General features: G+C 32.8%; 1 protein-coding gene across 1 annotated transcript; it reads left to right on the forward strand.

Annotated features, from left to right (window-relative positions):
- Window positions 1-5,412: 5,412 nt before the first annotated feature.
- On the forward strand, window positions 5,413-8,880 carry LOC124844846 (uncharacterized). The gene is made up of 3 exons (XM_047321860.2): window positions 5,413-6,124; window positions 6,862-7,153; window positions 8,576-8,880. The coding sequence occupies exons 1-3, from the start codon at window positions 5,486-5,488 to the stop codon at window positions 8,680-8,682; spliced, it is 1,038 nt and encodes a 345-aa protein (XP_047177816.1). The 5' UTR covers window positions 5,413-5,485; the 3' UTR covers window positions 8,683-8,880.
- The last annotated feature ends 11,223 nt before the right edge of the window (window positions 8,881-20,103 follow it).

Below are 20,103 nucleotides of genomic sequence, written 5' to 3' on the forward strand. Positions count from 1 at the left end.
TTTATTAATGTTGAAATAAGTTTTGAAATATGTATTTTATTTTTTTTAATTCTTATATTTAAAATTATCTTCTAAAAGAGAAAAAAAAAAGTTTATTAACCCAACATGAGACCGTGCGTTTACCCTTGACCCATTAATTAAAAAAGCCGAATCATCTTTGATAACCTTAGTCTATTTGTTCAGAAGTTGAATAATTAAACCTTCGATCTGATTCTTCTAACTACAATAATTTTTAAAGTAAAATGTAAGATTTTTGTACATTATGTAATAAAAAAAATCATGTTTTGTGAAATATTATAATTTTAGTTGTTTATCACTCATAAAATAAGAAATTATAAAATTAATAAAATAAAATATATTTGATAAAATAAGACATTATAAAATTAACAAAATAAAATATATTTGTCTTCACTTATAAATATAACATTAATATAGTTATTTAGAAAAAATAATTATTATAATAAATATATTTAAAAGAGTTAAAGATAACTACTAGATAACTAAGAAGTCCTTCTACATCATCATTGTCATTCATTAAAGATGTTTCAACATTTATCCATTATTGGTTCATACCAATAAGGTGATTACAAAATAAATAAATAAACACCAAAGACATCAAAAAGACTAATGTTCAAAAGAAAATTTTACAAACAATTTAACACATCACATATTAGTTCAACATTTATAACATTATATAACTCATAATTATATAATGAGTTTACCTTAGACTCAATTATTCAGATGCTTTGACATACGTATTCAATATAAGTATACACCCATAGTGGTATATATATCCCCCAAAGTCATAAATGCAGGGGTTATCACCCTATTACTTGTGAAGTTAATCTTTCACACTTGAGACCAAAAGTTTAGGGTGAAGACCTCGTCCCATTCTCTCCTCCACCTTATTCATCTCCATATGAGTTGAATGGTTGGTAGTATATCATGATACCTACTTTCAGAATCCTACATGTCAAAGTAGACACTAACAACATCACCATCAATTCCTTCTTGGATTGGTTCCAATCTTTCTCAATTACACATAAAAGACTAGTCATTATATTATACATGAACAAACGACATACATACTCATAATCATATTATAAACCAAACATTGCTTTTAACATTCATATAATCACACTCATTAAAACATCATAAGAGGTACATGAAAACTTAGTTAAAATTATAGTATTTTCGTTCAACCACCAGATCTGCTCACTCAAGGAAAGCCCATTCACTCAGTCACTAGATTTGTTCGCTCAACTAAAGCACACTCATTCAACGACCAAATATGCTTGCTCAACGAGAAAACCATTAGAACTTATAAACTTAAATTCTCTAAAAAGTCGTCCAACGAGTATATTCTTGCCCAAAGACCTTTAAGTTAGTGAACTCTCTGACTTTGACTATGTCCAACGAATATAGGCTTGTTGAGTGAGTCTGCACAATTATGTAGAACCGAATTCTACAGATTTATGTCATTCCAATCCTACAAAACTAGTCTAACACCAACCACATATGTTCAAACCCACTAATTCGTAGATCATATGCATTTCAACAATACAATTCACTCCATATACAAACTCAATCATTCAATCATAACAGAGTTTCAATCACATTATATCTAAGACAATTCAAGCTTCCCAACTTAAATCAAGGTTATATCTCATCAAACAACTCAATTATACAATCCAACTGCCATACAAACATACAAACATAAATCAAAACTTGCTTATAAGCTAAAATCAATGTAACTAGCTTTCATTACCTAAAAAATAATCAAACAACTATAGGGTCCTAAAACAACTCCAAATGCTCAGGAAGTTCTATCTACTCTTATGAATAACGGAAACACGATCAAGGTACATCGTTATAACCATTAATCATCAAAGACTCAAACTGAAGACTCAAAAGACACATGTAAGCTAAGTAGGACCCATATGTAAAAAATACAATAAATGACCAAAGAAAAATGGTTGAAACTTAACTTACTTGCTCAAAGAAACTGATTGGTCCAAATTAAAGAACTCACGACCAAGACTAATCTTACAATCTTGGTTCTTCAATAATAAAGCATGGAAACTCCTAGTGAGAAGTGAGAGAGCTATAAAAAAGTGATTTGTAAAAAGATGTTGTGTTTTAAAATAATGAATCTCATTTATAAAAAAACTATTTATATTAAAACCATTTAATGTTAAAAGAATGGAGTTTTAGTGTTTTTAAATCAACATGGCTTCTGAAATTTATTGTTTAATAAAATGCAAATGAGTTATTTTATGAAACTATTGGCTAATTTTATGTTGTACTCAATATAAAAATTAAGGGACTCAAGATTAGGGAAATAAAACAGAAAACAAAATTATGATTTTTATTAAAGATCTGCCTTTAAAATTTAAAATAGTATTAGTGTAACACCCCAAAATATAAAACATCTCACACCCAAATTTATTTCATTAATAGAGAAAACATCGTACAATATTACAATCCTCCATTTAGGAGTAACATAGTTCACACTAGAAATACATTATAATTTCACACATAAATAAAACACTCTTAATTTTATTTATGTTTTATTTTTTTTTTCTTAAAATATTCTTCATTTTTCTGCTGCTTCCTCCTTCACTTGAATTGGTTCAGACGTCGTTCCCTCATCTGCTCCCGTATAACAAAAACATTATACGATCATCGCAAAAATAAGATTTTTCCGGCACAAACAAACAAGTAAGGGTGAGCTACCATGCAACATTCAAAGAAAAACATTACACTATTGCTATACGTAATACATTCACCATAAATTCATGTAAAATGCAATTATCATTCTAGACTCTATTATCCGGATATAATGTTGATGGAAGTCTCGGGTGGTCATGCACTTGTGGTGATTTCAACAACAAAAATTTTGGCCAAATATAATATATCATATCACCCACAAGGTTAATCCATTAATGTCTATAAACATAGACTAGGACCTCCTACTACTCTCACCACATAACACATCCTTCTCTAATTGATACTGGAAGATTATTAGAGTTTTAGGATAACCACCAACAACAGGACCCTCAACATCAACATATACACTAATACCATACCAATATAGAATCTCTCCATGAGACTCATATCATGCTCATTTTCCTCAACTCATGTCATACTATTACAAAATCTCCTCATAAAACTCATATCATGTTCAGATTCATAATTTCATATCAACATCATAAAATACATTCAACACAGAAATCATACAAGATAAATATATTACAAACAAATTAACAATAATAAAATCTTACTATAAATAGTCAACGGAGAAGAATCAAATGTTTGACAATCATTAAAATAAACTTAATAAAAACTCTTGGGGAAACAAGAAGTTGAATCTGGCAGAGCCGGTTAGACAACTTCTCATCCTTCCAAGAATACAACGTAATTAAATAATAAGAATAATGACAGGTTTGGGGAAATAAGAAGTTGAATCTGGCAGAGCCGGTTAGACAACTTCTAATCCTTCCAAAAATAAAAACGAATAAGGAAAACAATATAAAGTATGGGGAAACAAGAAGTTGAATCTGGCAGAGCCGGTTAGACAACTTCTCATCCTTCCAAGAATACAACGTAATTAAATAATAAGAATAATAACAGGTTTGGGGAAATAAGAAGTTGAATCTGGCAGAGCCGGTTAGACAACTTCTAATCCTTCCAAAAATAAAAACGAAAAAGGAAAACAATATAAAGTATGGGGAAACAAGAAGTTGAATCTGGCAGAGCCGGTTAGACAACTTCTAATCCATCCATAGGCAATTAATAGCATACATATGCATAACATAATCAACATCACATTTTACAACTATCACACTTGGATCTAAGCACAAAAGCATGTTCTCATCAAAAATTCAAAATCATACAGAAACAAAATACTTCACACTCAAGATTTAAGATCAACCAAAAGCAACATATACAAGACTCAAAATAATACCAAACAAAATGTAACTCCCCTTACCTCTATTCCAGACTTAGTTTCCTCTTCTCAAACCGTTCTCCAGAAACTTCCAGAATTTTCTCTCTTCAACTATAATTTCCTCCAACTCTCTTCTCTCACAATTTCTCTAGAATTTTGGTGTAAATATTCAGCTTCCCCCCTAGGCTATTTATAGCCAAAAAAATTTACTATTCATTTTTACTATTCACTTTTACTATTCATTTTTACTATTCAAAAATTATTTTTTATTCACCATTCTTATCTCTTAATCATTAATTCTACGTGGAGTGTTTTCTTCCACAATTTATTTTAATATTTTTTTTTTAACTATTTACTATTCACTATTTACTATTTACTATTCACTATTTACTATTTACTATTTACTATTCACTTTTCTTAAAAAAATCCTAAATAAGTTATCAAAAATTTGAAGCTCTCCCTCTAGAATTACTATAATTTTATATCCAAAAATCTACATTTTTCTATCCATTAAAATTATTATTACTAATAAAATGCTAAAATTTACTATTATAAATATATATATTTTTTTTTTCATGGGTCTTACAATTAGCTATTTTATTAAATACAATATATAATATTGTTTTTCAAGTTATTAGTTCTTTGGTTAATACCTTGAAAATTAAAATTAAACGGTAAAATATAGGACAACGTATTTTATTCGTGGTGCAATAATTTTAGCAAATTATTGAATTTTAATATATTTAAAAATTAAAGAAAAAAATATGTAAAAATTATTTGAAGACTAAATAACACATAATTTTTTCAAAAAGAAAACATAACACATATAAATGAGAATAAATAATTATAAAAGTGTTTAGAATAATTTATTACAGTAAATACGAATAAAAAATAAATTGTCTGAATATAAAGAATATTTAGATTCTTTATACATAGTTATGAAAATAATTTAGTGTTTAAATCGGATATAAGATAAAAGATAACTATATACACCATCGTCAAATTTGTTCATATTCTAAATTATTAAACATCTTTAATTTATATTATACGTATGCAAATATGATTTTCACTGTTATTTGACAGAAGAATATACTTATTATTTTGATATTAAAATATTTATATCATCATAATTTTTTTTAATAAATAAATACTCAAGTAAAATTTAAATGGTTACACATGACTATAATACCAAAGTCACTGAATCCGTCCCTGTGGAAGTAATCAATAATTATAACATTTGATAACTTTTTTTGCTAAAATAACTGCAGAAGTATTCATAGTACTTGAAAATAAAGATTATAATTTTGAAGTTATTGAAACTAAGAACAATAACCATATGTTAATAAATAAAAACACTAATAATTGTTTATAAAGTAGATTTTTCTTTTTAAAATGTTTGAACCCTATTAATTTTTTTATGAAATATTTGAAGAAACAAGAGTAGCACATATACCTCAAAAGTCCAAGGTTGCAACGAGAGGAGATAGTGGTTAAAAAACCCTAGGGTTTTAGGAAGAAGAGCGAGGAGTGAAAAAAATGAGTTTGGTTGCAGGTTCGTACGAGAAATTCATCTGGGGTCTCACCCTAAAGCCCCAATCTCAATCCCTAACCCCTCTTTTCTCCTACCCTTCCCACCTCTCCTCCATCAAAACCGTCGCCGTCTCAGGCTCCGTCGTCGCTTCCGGCGGCGACGACGACACCATCCACCTCTACGACCTCTCCGCCGCCTCCTCCCTCGGTTCCCTCCACCAACACTCTGCCTCCGTCACCGCCCTCTCCTTCTACGGCCCTCCCAATCTCCCCTTCCCCCGCAACCTCATCTCCGCCGACGCCGCTGGCTCCCTCGCCATTTTTGACGCGGACGGCTTCGTGCATCTTACCACGCTCTCCGTCCACCGAAACGCTGCTATCAACGACCTCGCCCTGCACCCGTCCGGTGAGCGCGCCCTCACCGTTGCCCGTGACAACTGCCTCGCCGTCGTCAACCTCGTCCGCGGCCGCCGCAACTGCTGCTTGCGCCTCGACAAGGAAGCTACTCTGGTCAAGTTCAATGCGTCCGGCGACCACTTTTTCATGGCCACGAAGGAGAAGGTTTCTGTCCACCAGACTGAGGATGCACGCATATTGTTCGAATTGGAATGCTCCAAGCCTGTTCTCTGCGCTGCTCCTGCTAGGGTTTGTGCTGCTTCAGATTCTTTCTCTGTTTTCTCGAATTACCATCGAATATCAAGTTGGTTATTTTTAATTTTCTCTGTTTCTTCTTTTGGTGCTGCTGATTTGTCTTGTATGTTAATGATGCATTTTCTTTATCTTGTAAGAAGAAGAAGAAATGTTCTCTCGGATAAGGAATTCATAATCATTAATTTTGATGGAAAAGGAGAAAGGAAAATATTGGTACTGGCATTGCTGATTGATGTTAATTCTTGCCTTTTGGAGGAGTGCTGGCTTCATAGTAATCTATAATCAAATGCTCTGTTGTATGTTTTATTGATGAATTAATGGTCTACATATTTATAATATAGACAGACACCACTGGTATGCAGGAAGTTCTGGATTTTAAATGATGTGCGATGTGTATGTAATTCCCATATAATTTTCTCTCTTACTGCCAATCAAGAGAGGGAAGAATAGTGTTGCGTAATACATGTGAATGTAATATAAATCTTCTATTATGAAAATATTTGTTTGAGGTTTTAGATATTGGTATTGGGACTGGTCGTGGTATGTATGGTATATGACTATGTTTTATTCCAGTGGTATGTAACCTTTTCCATAGCCGGTTTGACTGGTGGAGTGAACTATCTTTGGCATGGATGATCAGAGTTAGGGGACTCTGTAATTTGTGTGGTGTTATCAATTAATTAGCTCTGATTATTTTTTAAATATTTTAAATTTTTTTATTCCTTTTGCAGAATGGACTTCTTTACACGGGTGGTGAGGACAAAAGTATAACAGCATGGGATATCAAGACTGGAAAAGTTGCATATTGCTTGGAAGATGCACATACTTCCCGTGTCAAAGGTATTGTTGTGCTCACGGATACTGATGGTTCTACGGGGGATGATGATCCTTACCTAGTGGCATCTGGATCATCTGATGGCAGTATACGTGTCTGGGATGTTCGAATGGTGGCTAGAGAGAAACCACTAGCTGAATATAACACACGGTCAAGATTGACATGCCTTGCTGGAACAAGTCTGAGATGTAAGTTTTAAATATTAAATCCTCACTTGCTTTTTGTTAGAATAGGTTAACTTATCCTTTGACCATCTCTAGGAAAGCTAAAATGCTGTTTTTTGGTGTACCTATCTCTTACCTAGAGTCCTAGTGTGGTCTTTTTGTATCTTCCCATTGGATCTGTAATGGAAGAACTCGTACACACACACACACACATATACTTGAATCACATGAAAGATTGCTCTCAATTTGGTATAAGAGGAGGTTGATCCTACTTTGTCTGTCATTATATAGTGAGGAAACCATCACCCGCCACAATCCATTGTTGTCGGCCACCATCCTTATGTTTGGCAAGCACTGAATCTAGTGCAGCTTGTTGAGTGACAAGAACTAATCTTGTTTTTCGTGAGAAGCAATCAACATTCATATTGTCTCCTATCCTGTATTTTGTGAGAATCTTACACTTGGAAATTATTGTTATTTTGTTCAAGAGGAGTTGTTGGCCAAGGAAATTTGCACTCAATTTGTCAGCTTCAATGATTAGTGTGTAGATATTTTGGTCAAATTCTTGCGAGGTTCTCTCGAATTCAAATTATATGTTCTAAACTTGGTACATGTAAGATGTATGCTCTAACTTGAAGGAGAGTGTTAGAATAGTTTAGCTTATCTTCTGACCAGCTCTTGGAAAACCAAAAAAGCTGTATTTTGTTGTTTCTATTTGTCATCTAGAGTCTTGGTGTAGCCTTTATATCTCTGATGTAAGAGCTCAGGTATATTTGTATATATATATGTGTGAGCATATATACATGAATCAGCCAAGCGATTATCATCTCCCAAGCATCTTTTCTCATATTGTCATCCTCAAGACTTTTTAAGCAGAGGACTGTTTCACAATTAAAGTCATTTTATCACAATAATTCATGCAGTATATAATGTTCTTAACCTTAAAAGGAAAATAATACTCAGTTGGAAAAGAATCTGGCTTGTGTGTATATCGAATATGAGTTATGAACATTGTATGATTGCTGGGGTTCTCATCAGCTTAAGCTATGACCTTTACTGTTATTATTTATTTATAGTCTTAACCAGTGCTTTTGAATGCCTTCACTCAGAGCTGCGCTTCATCACCTTTGAGGAAGAATGATTTTTGTAATTACCTAGGTAGAGGTGGCAAAAGACGAAGCTTTTGAGAGTATCTTTCAAGGAGGATACAGAACTTTGAATTCTTTGAGAGATTTTATATATAAAATAGCTTGTATAATATGCCATTATTCTTAAAAATGAAGCATTAGTTTAATATTGGAGTTTCTGTTCATTTCACTGCATCCCAAATCCGATGATCAGATTTTAGTTTCTGTAATAATTTTACCTAGTGGCTGATTTAGTTTCATGCTTTTGTTGGTTTTTTACTTGGATGTTATACATTTTTTTTAATTTCCCTTTCTGCAGTCCGACGGCAAAAGCCCCAGGATGGGAGTAAATCAAAGATAGTCAAACGACAAAGACTCGAGACTGGAAAGAATGCAAAGGCAGATGATGAAACGAAAGAAGGTTAATCAATAGCTTTGAAGATGGACATACTTGACAAAAGGTGATTTTATATCAGTTGCAGAATTTTGATCCTGCTACACTCTGCATTCCTTTGTTACACCCAAATGCTAATTTAGCTGTGAATGGGTACTTCACGATGACATATCAACAATTTTCTATCATGTATGTATAATTTTTATTCAATATAAAATTTATTATCGACACTTTCATGTAAGGCGCTTTCATGTCATCAATTTCATTCAAGTCTAACGGAACATAATTGTTATTGTTTGATGGGATAAGCAAATCTTTGCAACATTAGTGCATTCAAATTAGTTTTTTCTCTATGCTTCTAAAGGTATAGAAATAAAAATGAATAATTTTTTTATACAGATCCTCTAAGTTTAGTAATCAGATCAGACTATGTTATGGTAAGTTTAATGACATACCTCATCATCACTTATCTTTTCATTAAATAAAATAAATATAATTTTAAGATAATTATTATGAAATATAACAGATTTATTATTTATTATATAATAATTTATAATTAAATGATATTAAAATCTTTTACCTCTGCTAGTGCAATATTTATTATTTTATCTTTTGAATAGTTATAATAGAAATAAATATTTTTTATATACGACCAATTTTGGTTAATCAAAGGTTATTAATATACTTTAACTAAATTGTTAACAAAAGAAATACAAGTTGATAATAAAATGTTTACTACATAACGAAAGTTTTCATTAAATATCACGTTTTTATCTAATATGTTTGCAAATGTGTACGAGATAATAAAATGTTTACTTTATAATGAAAAATTTCATTAAATATTAGCAAATGTGAACAAGATTTGCATACATATATTTTCCATTTAAGCAATTATTTCAAACTTCTTAAAATACAAAAGGTATAGGTAACTGTTAAAAGAAAATGTAAATTGGAAAATTTCTGATTCCAGTCTTTATTTTTCAACTTTTTTCTTATAATATAATAATTATAACGTGTAACTCATTTTACAAAATACACATTTAAAAATATTTTTTCCATTAAATAAATTTGTTTGATCACTATTATTAACATTTTAATTTTATATATATGTAAAATAACATTTCTTATTCTTTTGAAATCATTATCAAAATTTACTCCAGTCAGCTTAATTTACTTTTAAATATCTTAAATAATAGTTAAAATTAAAATAAAATAATAAGTAATATGCATGAATAATAAAAATAATTACAAAGATTAAATTTGTTTCAATATATATTAATTGATACATTTTTTGTTTGTAAATTATAAAATGTATTTTTATATTAATATTATTCTTTGGTTAAAGTGCAACTAAACCAATATGTTTAGTTGTTTTGAAAACGAAAACATATCATAAAAGATGTGAAAATAATGGATATGTAATTGTTTTCCACACAACCATAACTACATAATCTGACCTAAAACTCTATCAGGCTAGTGATTCCATATTAAATTTTTAAAATATAATTAATGTTAAATTTTCAATCTATGAGATGTTCTTTATAGAAATAGTTCATGAAAATGTAGTGATATTTTGTTATTATAGTATAGTAAAGATGTAAATTGTATAACAATATATAAAAGAAATAGTAAATAAGTTAAGAAATATACCAAATTACAGAAAAATAAAATAAAATTGTAAATACTTATATCTTTATTTTTATTATTTGTTCTTATAAACAATAAAATAAACTATTGCTTAAATTTTTTTTCAATTTATATTTTTATGTTATGTATAATGTGTATATTGTTAATAAGTCAAAATCATCTAATATTAATTAAGAAACATACATCCCTTTCTAATTTTAAAAGATTAAATTAAGTTTTAATCTTTTAATTTTAATGTAAAATTAGATTTTGTCTTTAAATTTTGAATTATTTTCTTTCTCAAAATTTTTTATTAATGAGTTAATGTAATCTCATGATCAAATAAAGTTAAAGATTTGTTGATGTGAAAAATAATATTGACACGTGTGTATTCACGTCAGTAAATCTTTAACATTGCGTTCGGATGAGGCGATTTACTGTAGAGAAGAATTTGCGAGGATGGGTTTGCAGGTAAACCGTGTTCGATTGGCGTGATTTAATACAACGCATGTAAATGCAGCTATTTGCGATGATTTTCACTTTTTCAGCATCTCGCATATCAGCAAAGATTTGTGTTGATTTGTAATGAACACTAGTATCTGTGCTTTTACAATAATTCAGGGATAATTTAAAAAAGCGTGATGAGATACGTACACATATCATAGGTTTCATTTTTTTTACTCCGCACTGTGTCATCACAAGGGATAATACTGTGGCTTGGCATGTGAGGAGGTTCGACTGTGTGGAGGCAGGCTTTTGCAGCATTGGATAGCAGCAAGATTCCCTGGTTGAGAGAACAATTCACTGCAAAGGAGAGATTCCTGTTTGAAATTCAAAAAGTTAGTCTGACCAGTAACACCATCATTTATAAGAGGCCGTTGGTAGATAAGTTATTAATTGTGAGAGTGTGAGAGTGTGAGACTTAGCCCAGCTTTTGCGGCAGTGAGAGATCTTTGTGTGTTGTTTGTGTGCTGAGAGTGTTTATCCGAGAGTGAGGTCCAGCAGGTGTGGAGAAGTTCAGGTGAGGAAATTTTTGCTACACATTAACGTGGTTGTTGCAGGTTGAAGACCTCTGGAAGAGGTGAAGACGAAGACGGGGGTGTGCGGAGGAGGAAGAAGGCCGTTGATGACATGGACAACAGTATGAAGGGTCGAGTGGTTGAGGAAATATGTTGGTTGAGGGGGATGGATGGAGGTTGCATTAGGTGGAGAAGGAGGGTTGTGTTTTGGGTGAAGGGCAACGTCGACAGCAGTGTAGTCCGCCGTATATATTGGGCGCATATTGCTTTCCATTAAAGTGTACATGCAGGAGGAATGACACAGGGAGAGAAGTTGTTTTTGGAAATGGAATTTACTGGCAGCAGGCTTAACCATTGCTATATTTTTGCAGGTTTTGGTTACAATATCAAATATTTGGGAAGCAACCGAGCTGAGTATTTGACGGAGGTGCAGTGAGGGATTAGTAAGGTGTCCAGGTTAGCCATCTTTAGAATATAGAGCTTATTACTGAAGTTTGCCTTATACTATGATTAGAGGTTCATATAATCATTATAATCAATTTCTTTTTATGGCCATACAGGACTCACAGTGACGTTAAGCCATAACTGATGGCAGACATACTTAACCTGCAAACTTTTGGATCAATAATAACTTCTGATGAGATTTCAAGATAATGTTATTTATTTATAATTAAGAAAACACGAGTTTCTTGTGAAAAAGAGCATGCTCATCATCAGTATGTGTCTATAAATATGTGTCTGTGGTATGAACTAGAATCACACATCAGAAGAAAAAATAAAAGCATTGAAGAATATCAGATAGAAGAATGGAGTAGCCCAGGTACTGCGCATGAACGGTGGTGCTGGAAAAACAAGCTATGCAAACAACTCTTTTGTTCAGGTATATATACTTACCCAAATCAAAATCTTCTTTTATAAGATCATTTTTATTTATATATTAATCAATTTTATCATATTAATAAAATTGTTCAATTTTTTTTCTTTATTTTTTAAATTTTATGGGGACTTTTTTTCATACATATTTCTTACTAAGAATTCATTTTTAATATCAGTGGTTATACTTAAGTCACAAAATTTAAGACATTTTGATTTAAATGTTTCTAGTCACAATTCTTCAATCAATTCACCCATCCATGTAAGAAAAAAAAGGAAGTACGATTTTTAAATTTTTTTTTGCAAATTATAAATGTTATTGTTGCTGTTAAAAGAATCAATGTGTCAATTACCCTTGTAGAAACATGTTTGAACCCATAGATATTGTTGTGACGGATTTTAATTACCATTTTATTAATTTTAATCTAATGTAAGAAAACCAAATCGAAGCAAAAATTAAGAGATAGACAAATATAAACATAAACATGAAAGAGTAAAAATATGTAATTTATTTTGTCCCAAAATATTGTATCTGTAGGTTTTAAACCTAACGTAAAGTTCATATATTCGTTGTCTGATTTTAAAATAAACTACACAAATAGTTCTTTTTACAGCAAAAAAAATTACAAAAGCTTCCTTTTAATATTACATTAATTCAGTAATTAAAAGGTATGTGCTTGAGGTGTTAAAAAATAGGAGATAAAATTTCATCAACCAAATTATTTGTGTATTTTTTTTCTAAAATTAATTGAAGTACGTATTGTAGTAACAGACGAAGTACTTACTTGTACTTGAAGTGTTAAAACAAAAGGAGATATAATTTGCATGAAACGAAACAGAACATAAATGTTGGTGGCTGTATGTTATAAATTTTAACGCATTCAGTGGTTGAGGTTGCTAAGTTGTTCAGTCATTCTGTGGAGTTTGTTGAAGCTGCAAGTAGTGTGTATAAGACAAGGTTGATATTTGGCAAATAATTTAATTTTTTTACAAGTAATATATGAGATAGGATATTGATATATTTTTTGAACAGGTTTGGTTTGCAATTGTGAGTCATTTATTTCAATACTTACATTTGAAATAAGTATCTTATCTGGGATATAACCGTGAGTCCGTTGCCAATCTTCCGTATCTTGGATCAAATCTCTAATTATCGCTTCCAAAAGTTTCTTCAAGAGGTATGTTTCATATTACTATATTCAATTATTATGCATGACCATAGTCTATTTTGCTGAATAAATGTAATGTATTTTCGTTAATTATATTATATGAATGCATGAATATTGTTATTTAGGATATGATCATATGAATATATGAATTTAATGATATTGTTCATTGTAGTTGTATGTATAAAATTCATAAATTATATGTATTTTGTTAAGTAAATATAGATGGATGAAGAATTAGATTTATCATATCTGGATCGTGAAGATATAGATATGACGTGGTTGGTGTAGACTTCAAAATTATCGCAATGATACGTCAACAATTACAAATAACCACTTCATTGGGTGCTTTAACAATGGTATGCATTGTTGGACACGCGTTGAGTATCTTGAATAAGTACTCTAGTCATTACAGTAGTGTAATGAATTACCTACTAGACAGAGACCGTCGTAGGATCAATTAATGTCGTATCTTGTGCATACTAATCGATGCCGCGACATTATTAGGATGGGTCCAGAGGCATTTATTAATCTTTGTGAGAGACTACGATCAACTGAGCTAGTTAAGGACACCATTCGGTCGACAGTGGAGCAACAAGTTGCTCAATTTCTTCATATAATTGGCCATAATGTTAAGAATCGAAGTGTCACATTTTTCTTTCATCGATCTGGCTCGACGGTTAGCAAACACTTTCACAATGTGTTGGATGCTATTTTAACTTTGGAATCTGAGTTTCTAATTCAACCCTCAGGAAATGAGGTTCATCCATATGTATTGAACAACAATCGATTTTACCCGTACTTTAAGGTACTCATCCGAACACATCTGTACATGTTTTTTGATCAAATGATGATAAGAAATTATGAGTTTTATAACCACTTTGTAAATTATGTTTAGGATTGTTTAGGGGCCATAGACGGTACTCATGTTCGTGTTAAGGTGTCAAGATCTGATGCTCCTAGATTTCAAGGAAGAAAAGATTGGCCAACACAAAATGTGTTTGCGGCGTGTGATTTTGACATGAAATTCACTTACGTTCTTGCTGGGTGGGAAGACACTGCATCTGATTCTCGAATTTTAAAAAATGCTCTTGATCGAGATGATCCTTTGGTTATCCCCCAAGGTGAGTGTGTTCATTGGGATGTTCAACATTTAATTTAGGGTTAAATATGTTTTTAGTCCCTAAACTATTGGCCGTTTCTGGTTTTCGTCCCTCTTTCAAAGTAAGGTACAATTTGGTCCTCATTCTTTTCGAAACGTTCGTTTTAGTCCTCGAAAACTAAACACTGTTTAAAAATTTGGTCCTCATTTAGCAACAAATGAGGACTAAAACCAAAATTCCGAGGACTAAAACGAACGTTTCGAAAAGAATGAGGACCAAATTGTACCTTACTTTGAAAGAGGGACGAAAACCAGAAACGACCAATAGTTTAGGGACTAAAAACATATTTAACCCTTTAATTTATTAGTTCCTAATTACCTGTAAATGTTCCAAATGTGTAGGCAAATACTATCTTGGTGATGCTGGATTTATGTTGAAAAGCACAGTATTGACACCATATAGAGGCGTAAGATATCACCTTAAAGAATATACACGCAAAGGACCACAAAATGCACGGGAGTTGTTTAATCATCGGCATTCATCGTTGAGAAATGTTATTGAAAGAACTTTTGGTGTGTTGAAAAAACGATTCCCTATCATTGCAAGTGGCACTGAACCACAGTATGGATTGGATACAATGACAGACATCATATTAGCTTGTTGTATCTTACACAACTTCCTTCGTGGTGTGGATAACGATGACTCATTACTTCATGAAGTTGATAACGAGTTGAATGAAAGGGAAGACCATAATGTTTCATCATCTCAAGTCAGAGAAGACGACCATACGATTGGTAGTAGTATCAGGGATTCTATAGCAGATCATATGTGGCGAGATTATCAAAACTTGTAGTTATTTTATGTTATTGTATTGTATGACTATTTGATGTTATGCGTATGACTATTATAAGCAATTAAGGATGTTTAATGTTAATTTGTTACCATTTTGTTTATGAAATAGGTAAAAAATGAACAGAGGTAAGGCAACCGTCATTGAGTCCTCTGCTCCTACTAGAGAGTTCATGAAGTGGACAGAGGACATGGACGCACGTCTTCTACACTCTATGATTGAGGAATCACGAATCGGTAATAGGGTTGATGGAAGCTGGACATCCCAAGCATATAGTAATATAGTTGATCATCTTCATAGCTCTGGGTATGTCGCAATAACCAAAAATAACGTTAAAAATCGTCAAAAAGTCTTGAAAGATAAATGACGCGAGGTACATGACTTGTTTTCTGGATTGAGTGGATTTGCGTGGAACCCGGTTAGTATGACATTTCATGCTGGGGACAAGGTTTGGATGGACCTGATTCAGGTATTTATACAAATACTAACATTTTGTGGATCATTATTATACATCATATGAAGCAATGTGTTTGATATTTTTGTTGTTTCAGTCGAGGCCAACGGCGGCATAGTGGAAAGTTAATAGTATAAAGCACTACGATTTAATGGTCGAGTTATGGGCAGCTGATCAAGCTACTGGGAGTGGTGTTCGAACTCCTCGTCAAGCACGTCAACAGCGTGTTGGGCCTCGTGTCAGTGTTGATTTGAATCAAAATATCGAGTACATTCCAGAATAGCCTAATTGGACGAGGTTTAGAGACCCAACTCCACCATCATCTCCTCCATCTGTGGATGAATATAGTCCAGGACAGACTCAATCTGTGCCTTCCGTCCCATCCGCTGGAACTTCATCCTCACGAGGCTAAAAAAGGAAGGCACCTATGGTCGATGTTATTGATTCTCAATTTGATAAGTTGACGACCGGCCTGGATGGTTTCGCAAATGAGTTTAGCTCATCAAATATTCATTTTGGTGTGATATCTGATGCAGCCGTGCGCCAAGTCTCAACAATGGAAGATAGAAATAAAATACTCCGTCGCACATCGACGTACACATACACAAAGGGCGACATTTATGAAATGTTGAGTGGTATGAACATTGCTGATGAAAACTTACTCGAACAGTGTTATGATTTCTTATGTGCGAACCCCACATAAGAAATCATAACATTGCTCTAGCAAATTTTCATCAGCAATGTTCATAGCACTCAACATTTCATAAATGTTCGCCTCTGTATATGTGTAATTCGGGGTGCGACGAAGGATCTTTGTTTGGGAACGTAGTATTTGATTTCTATCTTCCATTGCTGAGACTTGACGCACGACTGCATCAGAAATTACACCAAAATGTACATTTGATGCGCTTAGTACATTTGCGAAAACCGTCCAGGCTGGTCGTCAACTTATCAAATTGAGAATCAATGATATTGACATTATGTGCCTTTCTTTTCGAGCCTCGTGAGGATGAAGTTCCACCGGATGGGACGGGAGGCACATATTGAGTCTGTCCTGGACTATATTCATCCACAGATGGAGGAGGTGATGGTGGAGTTGGGTCTCTATACCCCGTCCACTCAAACTGTTCTGGAATGTACTCAATATTCTGATTCAAATCAACACTGACACGAGGACCAACCCGCTGGACGTGCTTGACGAGCGGTCCGAACACCACTCCCAGTAGCTCGATCAACAGCCCATAACTCCACCATTAAATCGTAGTGTTTCATACTATTAACTCTCAACTTTGCCGCAGTTGGCCTCGACTAAAACAACAAACAAAATAAACACACTAGTTCTTTTATGTATTATAAGGATCCACAAAATCTTAGTTTTTTTAAAAATACCTGAATGAGGTCCATCCAAACTTCGTCCTAGCTTGAAATGTCATACTAACCGGGTTCCACGCAAATCCACTCAATCCAGAAAACAAGTCATGTACCTCACGCCATTTATCTTTCAACACTTTCTGACGATTTTTAACATTATTTTTCGTAATTGCGACATACCCAGAGCTATGAAGATGATCAACTATGTTACTATATGCTTGGGATGTCCAGCTTCCACCAACCCTATTACTGATTCGTGATTCCTCAATCATAGAGTGTAGAAGACGTGCGTCCATGTCCTCTGTCCACTTCATGAACTCTCTAGTAGGAGTAGAGGACTCAATGGCGGCTGCCTTACCTCTGTTCATTTTATACCTAATTCATAAACAAAATGGTAAGATGTTAACATTAAACATCCTTAATATAATGTTCTTGTCATACCCATAACATCAAATACTCATACAACACAATAAAATACAATAACTACGAGTTTTGATAATCTCGCCACATATGATCTGCTATAGAATCCCTGATACTACTACCAATCCTATGGTCCTCTTCTCTAACTTGAGATGATGAAACATTATGGTCTTCCTTTTCATTCAACTCATGATCAACTTCATCAACTAATGAGTCATCGTTATCCACGCCACGAAGGAAGTTGTGTAAGATACAACACGCTAATATAATGTCTGTCATTGTCTCTAATCCATAGCGTGGTTCAGTGCCACTTGCAATGATAGGGAATCGTTTTTTCAAAACACCAAAAGTTCTTTCAATAACATTTGACAACGATGAATGTCTATGATTAAACACCTCCCGTGGATTTTGTGGTCCTCTACGTGTATATTCTTTAAGGTGATATCTTACGCCTCTATATGGAGTTAAAACTATGCTTTTCAACATAAATCCAGCATCACCAAGGTAGTATTTTCCTACAATTTTTCGCACATACAGGTAATTAGTCACTACTAAATAAAATCTTCGACATTGCAATGTACACACTCACCTTGGGGAATAACCAACAAATCATCTCGATCAAGAGTATTTTTTAAAATTCTTGAATCAGATGCAGTGCCTTCCCACCCAGTAAGAACGTATGTGAATTTCATGTCAAAATCACACGCCGCAAACACATTTTGAGTTGGCCAATCTTTTCTTCCTCGAAATCTCGGAGCTTCACATCTTAGCACCTTTACCCGATCATGAGTACCGTCTATGGCCCCTAAACAATCCTAAACATAAAAATAAGAAGTCATCATATAACTCAAAATTTGTTATCATCCTTTGATCAAATAACATCTACAAATATGTTCATATGAGTACCTTAAAGTACGAGTAAAATCGATTGTTGTTCAAGAGATATGGATGAACCTCATTTCCTGAGGGTTGAATTAGAAATTCGGATTCCAAAGTTAAGATAGCATCCAAGACATTGTGAAAGTGTCTGCTAACCGTTGAACCAGATCGATGAAAGAAAAATGCGACACTTCGATTCTTAATATTATGGCCAATTATATGAAGAAATTGAACAACTTGTTGCTTCATTGTCGACCGAATGACGTCCTTAACTAACCCGGTTGATCTTAGTCTCTCACAAAGATTAATAAATGCCTCTGGACCCATCCTAATGATGTCGCGACATCGATTAGTATGCACAAGATATGACATTAATTTCTCCCTACGACGGTCTCTGTCTGCTAGGTAATTGCTTACACTACTCGAATCACTAGAGTACATATTCAAGATACTCAACGCGTGTGCAACAATGCATAACATTGTTAGTGCAACCAATGAAGTCGTAATTTGTAATTGTTGACGTATCAATGCGATAATATTGAAGTTTACACCAACCACATCATCATTTATATCTTCACGGTCCAAATATGATAAATCTAATTCTCTTTCCATCTATATTTATTTAACAAAATACATACTCATTAACAACTTTATACATACATACAACTAAAATCAACAACATCATTAAATTCATATATTCACGTAATCATATCCTATTTAACAATATTCATGCATTCATATAATAATTAAACAAAATACATGATATTTATTCAGTAAATAAACCACATTCATGCATATTAATCAAATATAGTAATATGAAACATACCTATTGAAGAAACTTATGAAGCTTTCAAGCAAGATTTTTCAGCAAGACTTAAGACTTCAGCCAAGATTCAATACACACTCACAGTAAGATCCCAATCAGATACTACTTTCAATTGTCAATATTCAAATAAAATGAGTGATAATTCCAAAATGAACCTGTTAAAAAAAGGACATCAATATCTTATATCATATAATGGTTAAAAGAAACTAAAAACTTAAATATCTACCTTTAACTCACTCTACCGAGTGATTTAACACAGCAAGTTAGGAAGCTGAACCAGGTACCGGTAAAAAATTATTAACATACACCCACCAAGTTTTTTCCACCTCAAAGATCTCTAATCATAGTATAAAAGGAAGTTCATTAATAAGCTACACATGTTATGGGAAGAAGAACATTGTCTTTAACACTACAACTAAAAACCAATTGGACACAATAAACAGGTTCTTATCCCTCACCTGTTTTCCTTGCTGGTCAAAGATGGTGAGCCTCTCAGTTACATGAGTTTTTTCGGACTACAACTGCAATTAATTACAAAGACAAAGTTATAAACATCAACATAGTAGTCTTCATCAACAAAAAAGAAAGAAAGATAACCAAAATGTTTGTTTATACCAATAAATGTCCAAAACTTGCTGGTTGGAAAATCACCAGGTCCAGAAAGGAGGACAAACGTTTTGTAGTACTTCTCGAGATGTGAAAAATGGTCTTGTTGTGGCCAGGGAAAGTGTGAAACAACAACAATAAAAATAAAAAAACGGTATACAAGGAATGAAATTGGACACATACATAACTATGTTTACTGGACATGTGAATGAGTAACATTCTCCGTAGCTTACCAATCCTATGCACCTTCATAGCTTACC

The sequence above is a fragment of the Vigna umbellata genome, chromosome 2, assembly GCF_029865625.1.
Source record: "Vigna umbellata cultivar VRB3 chromosome 2, Vumbellata_1.0, whole genome shotgun sequence".
Taxonomy (NCBI): Eukaryota; Viridiplantae; Streptophyta; class Magnoliopsida; order Fabales; family Fabaceae; genus Vigna; species Vigna umbellata.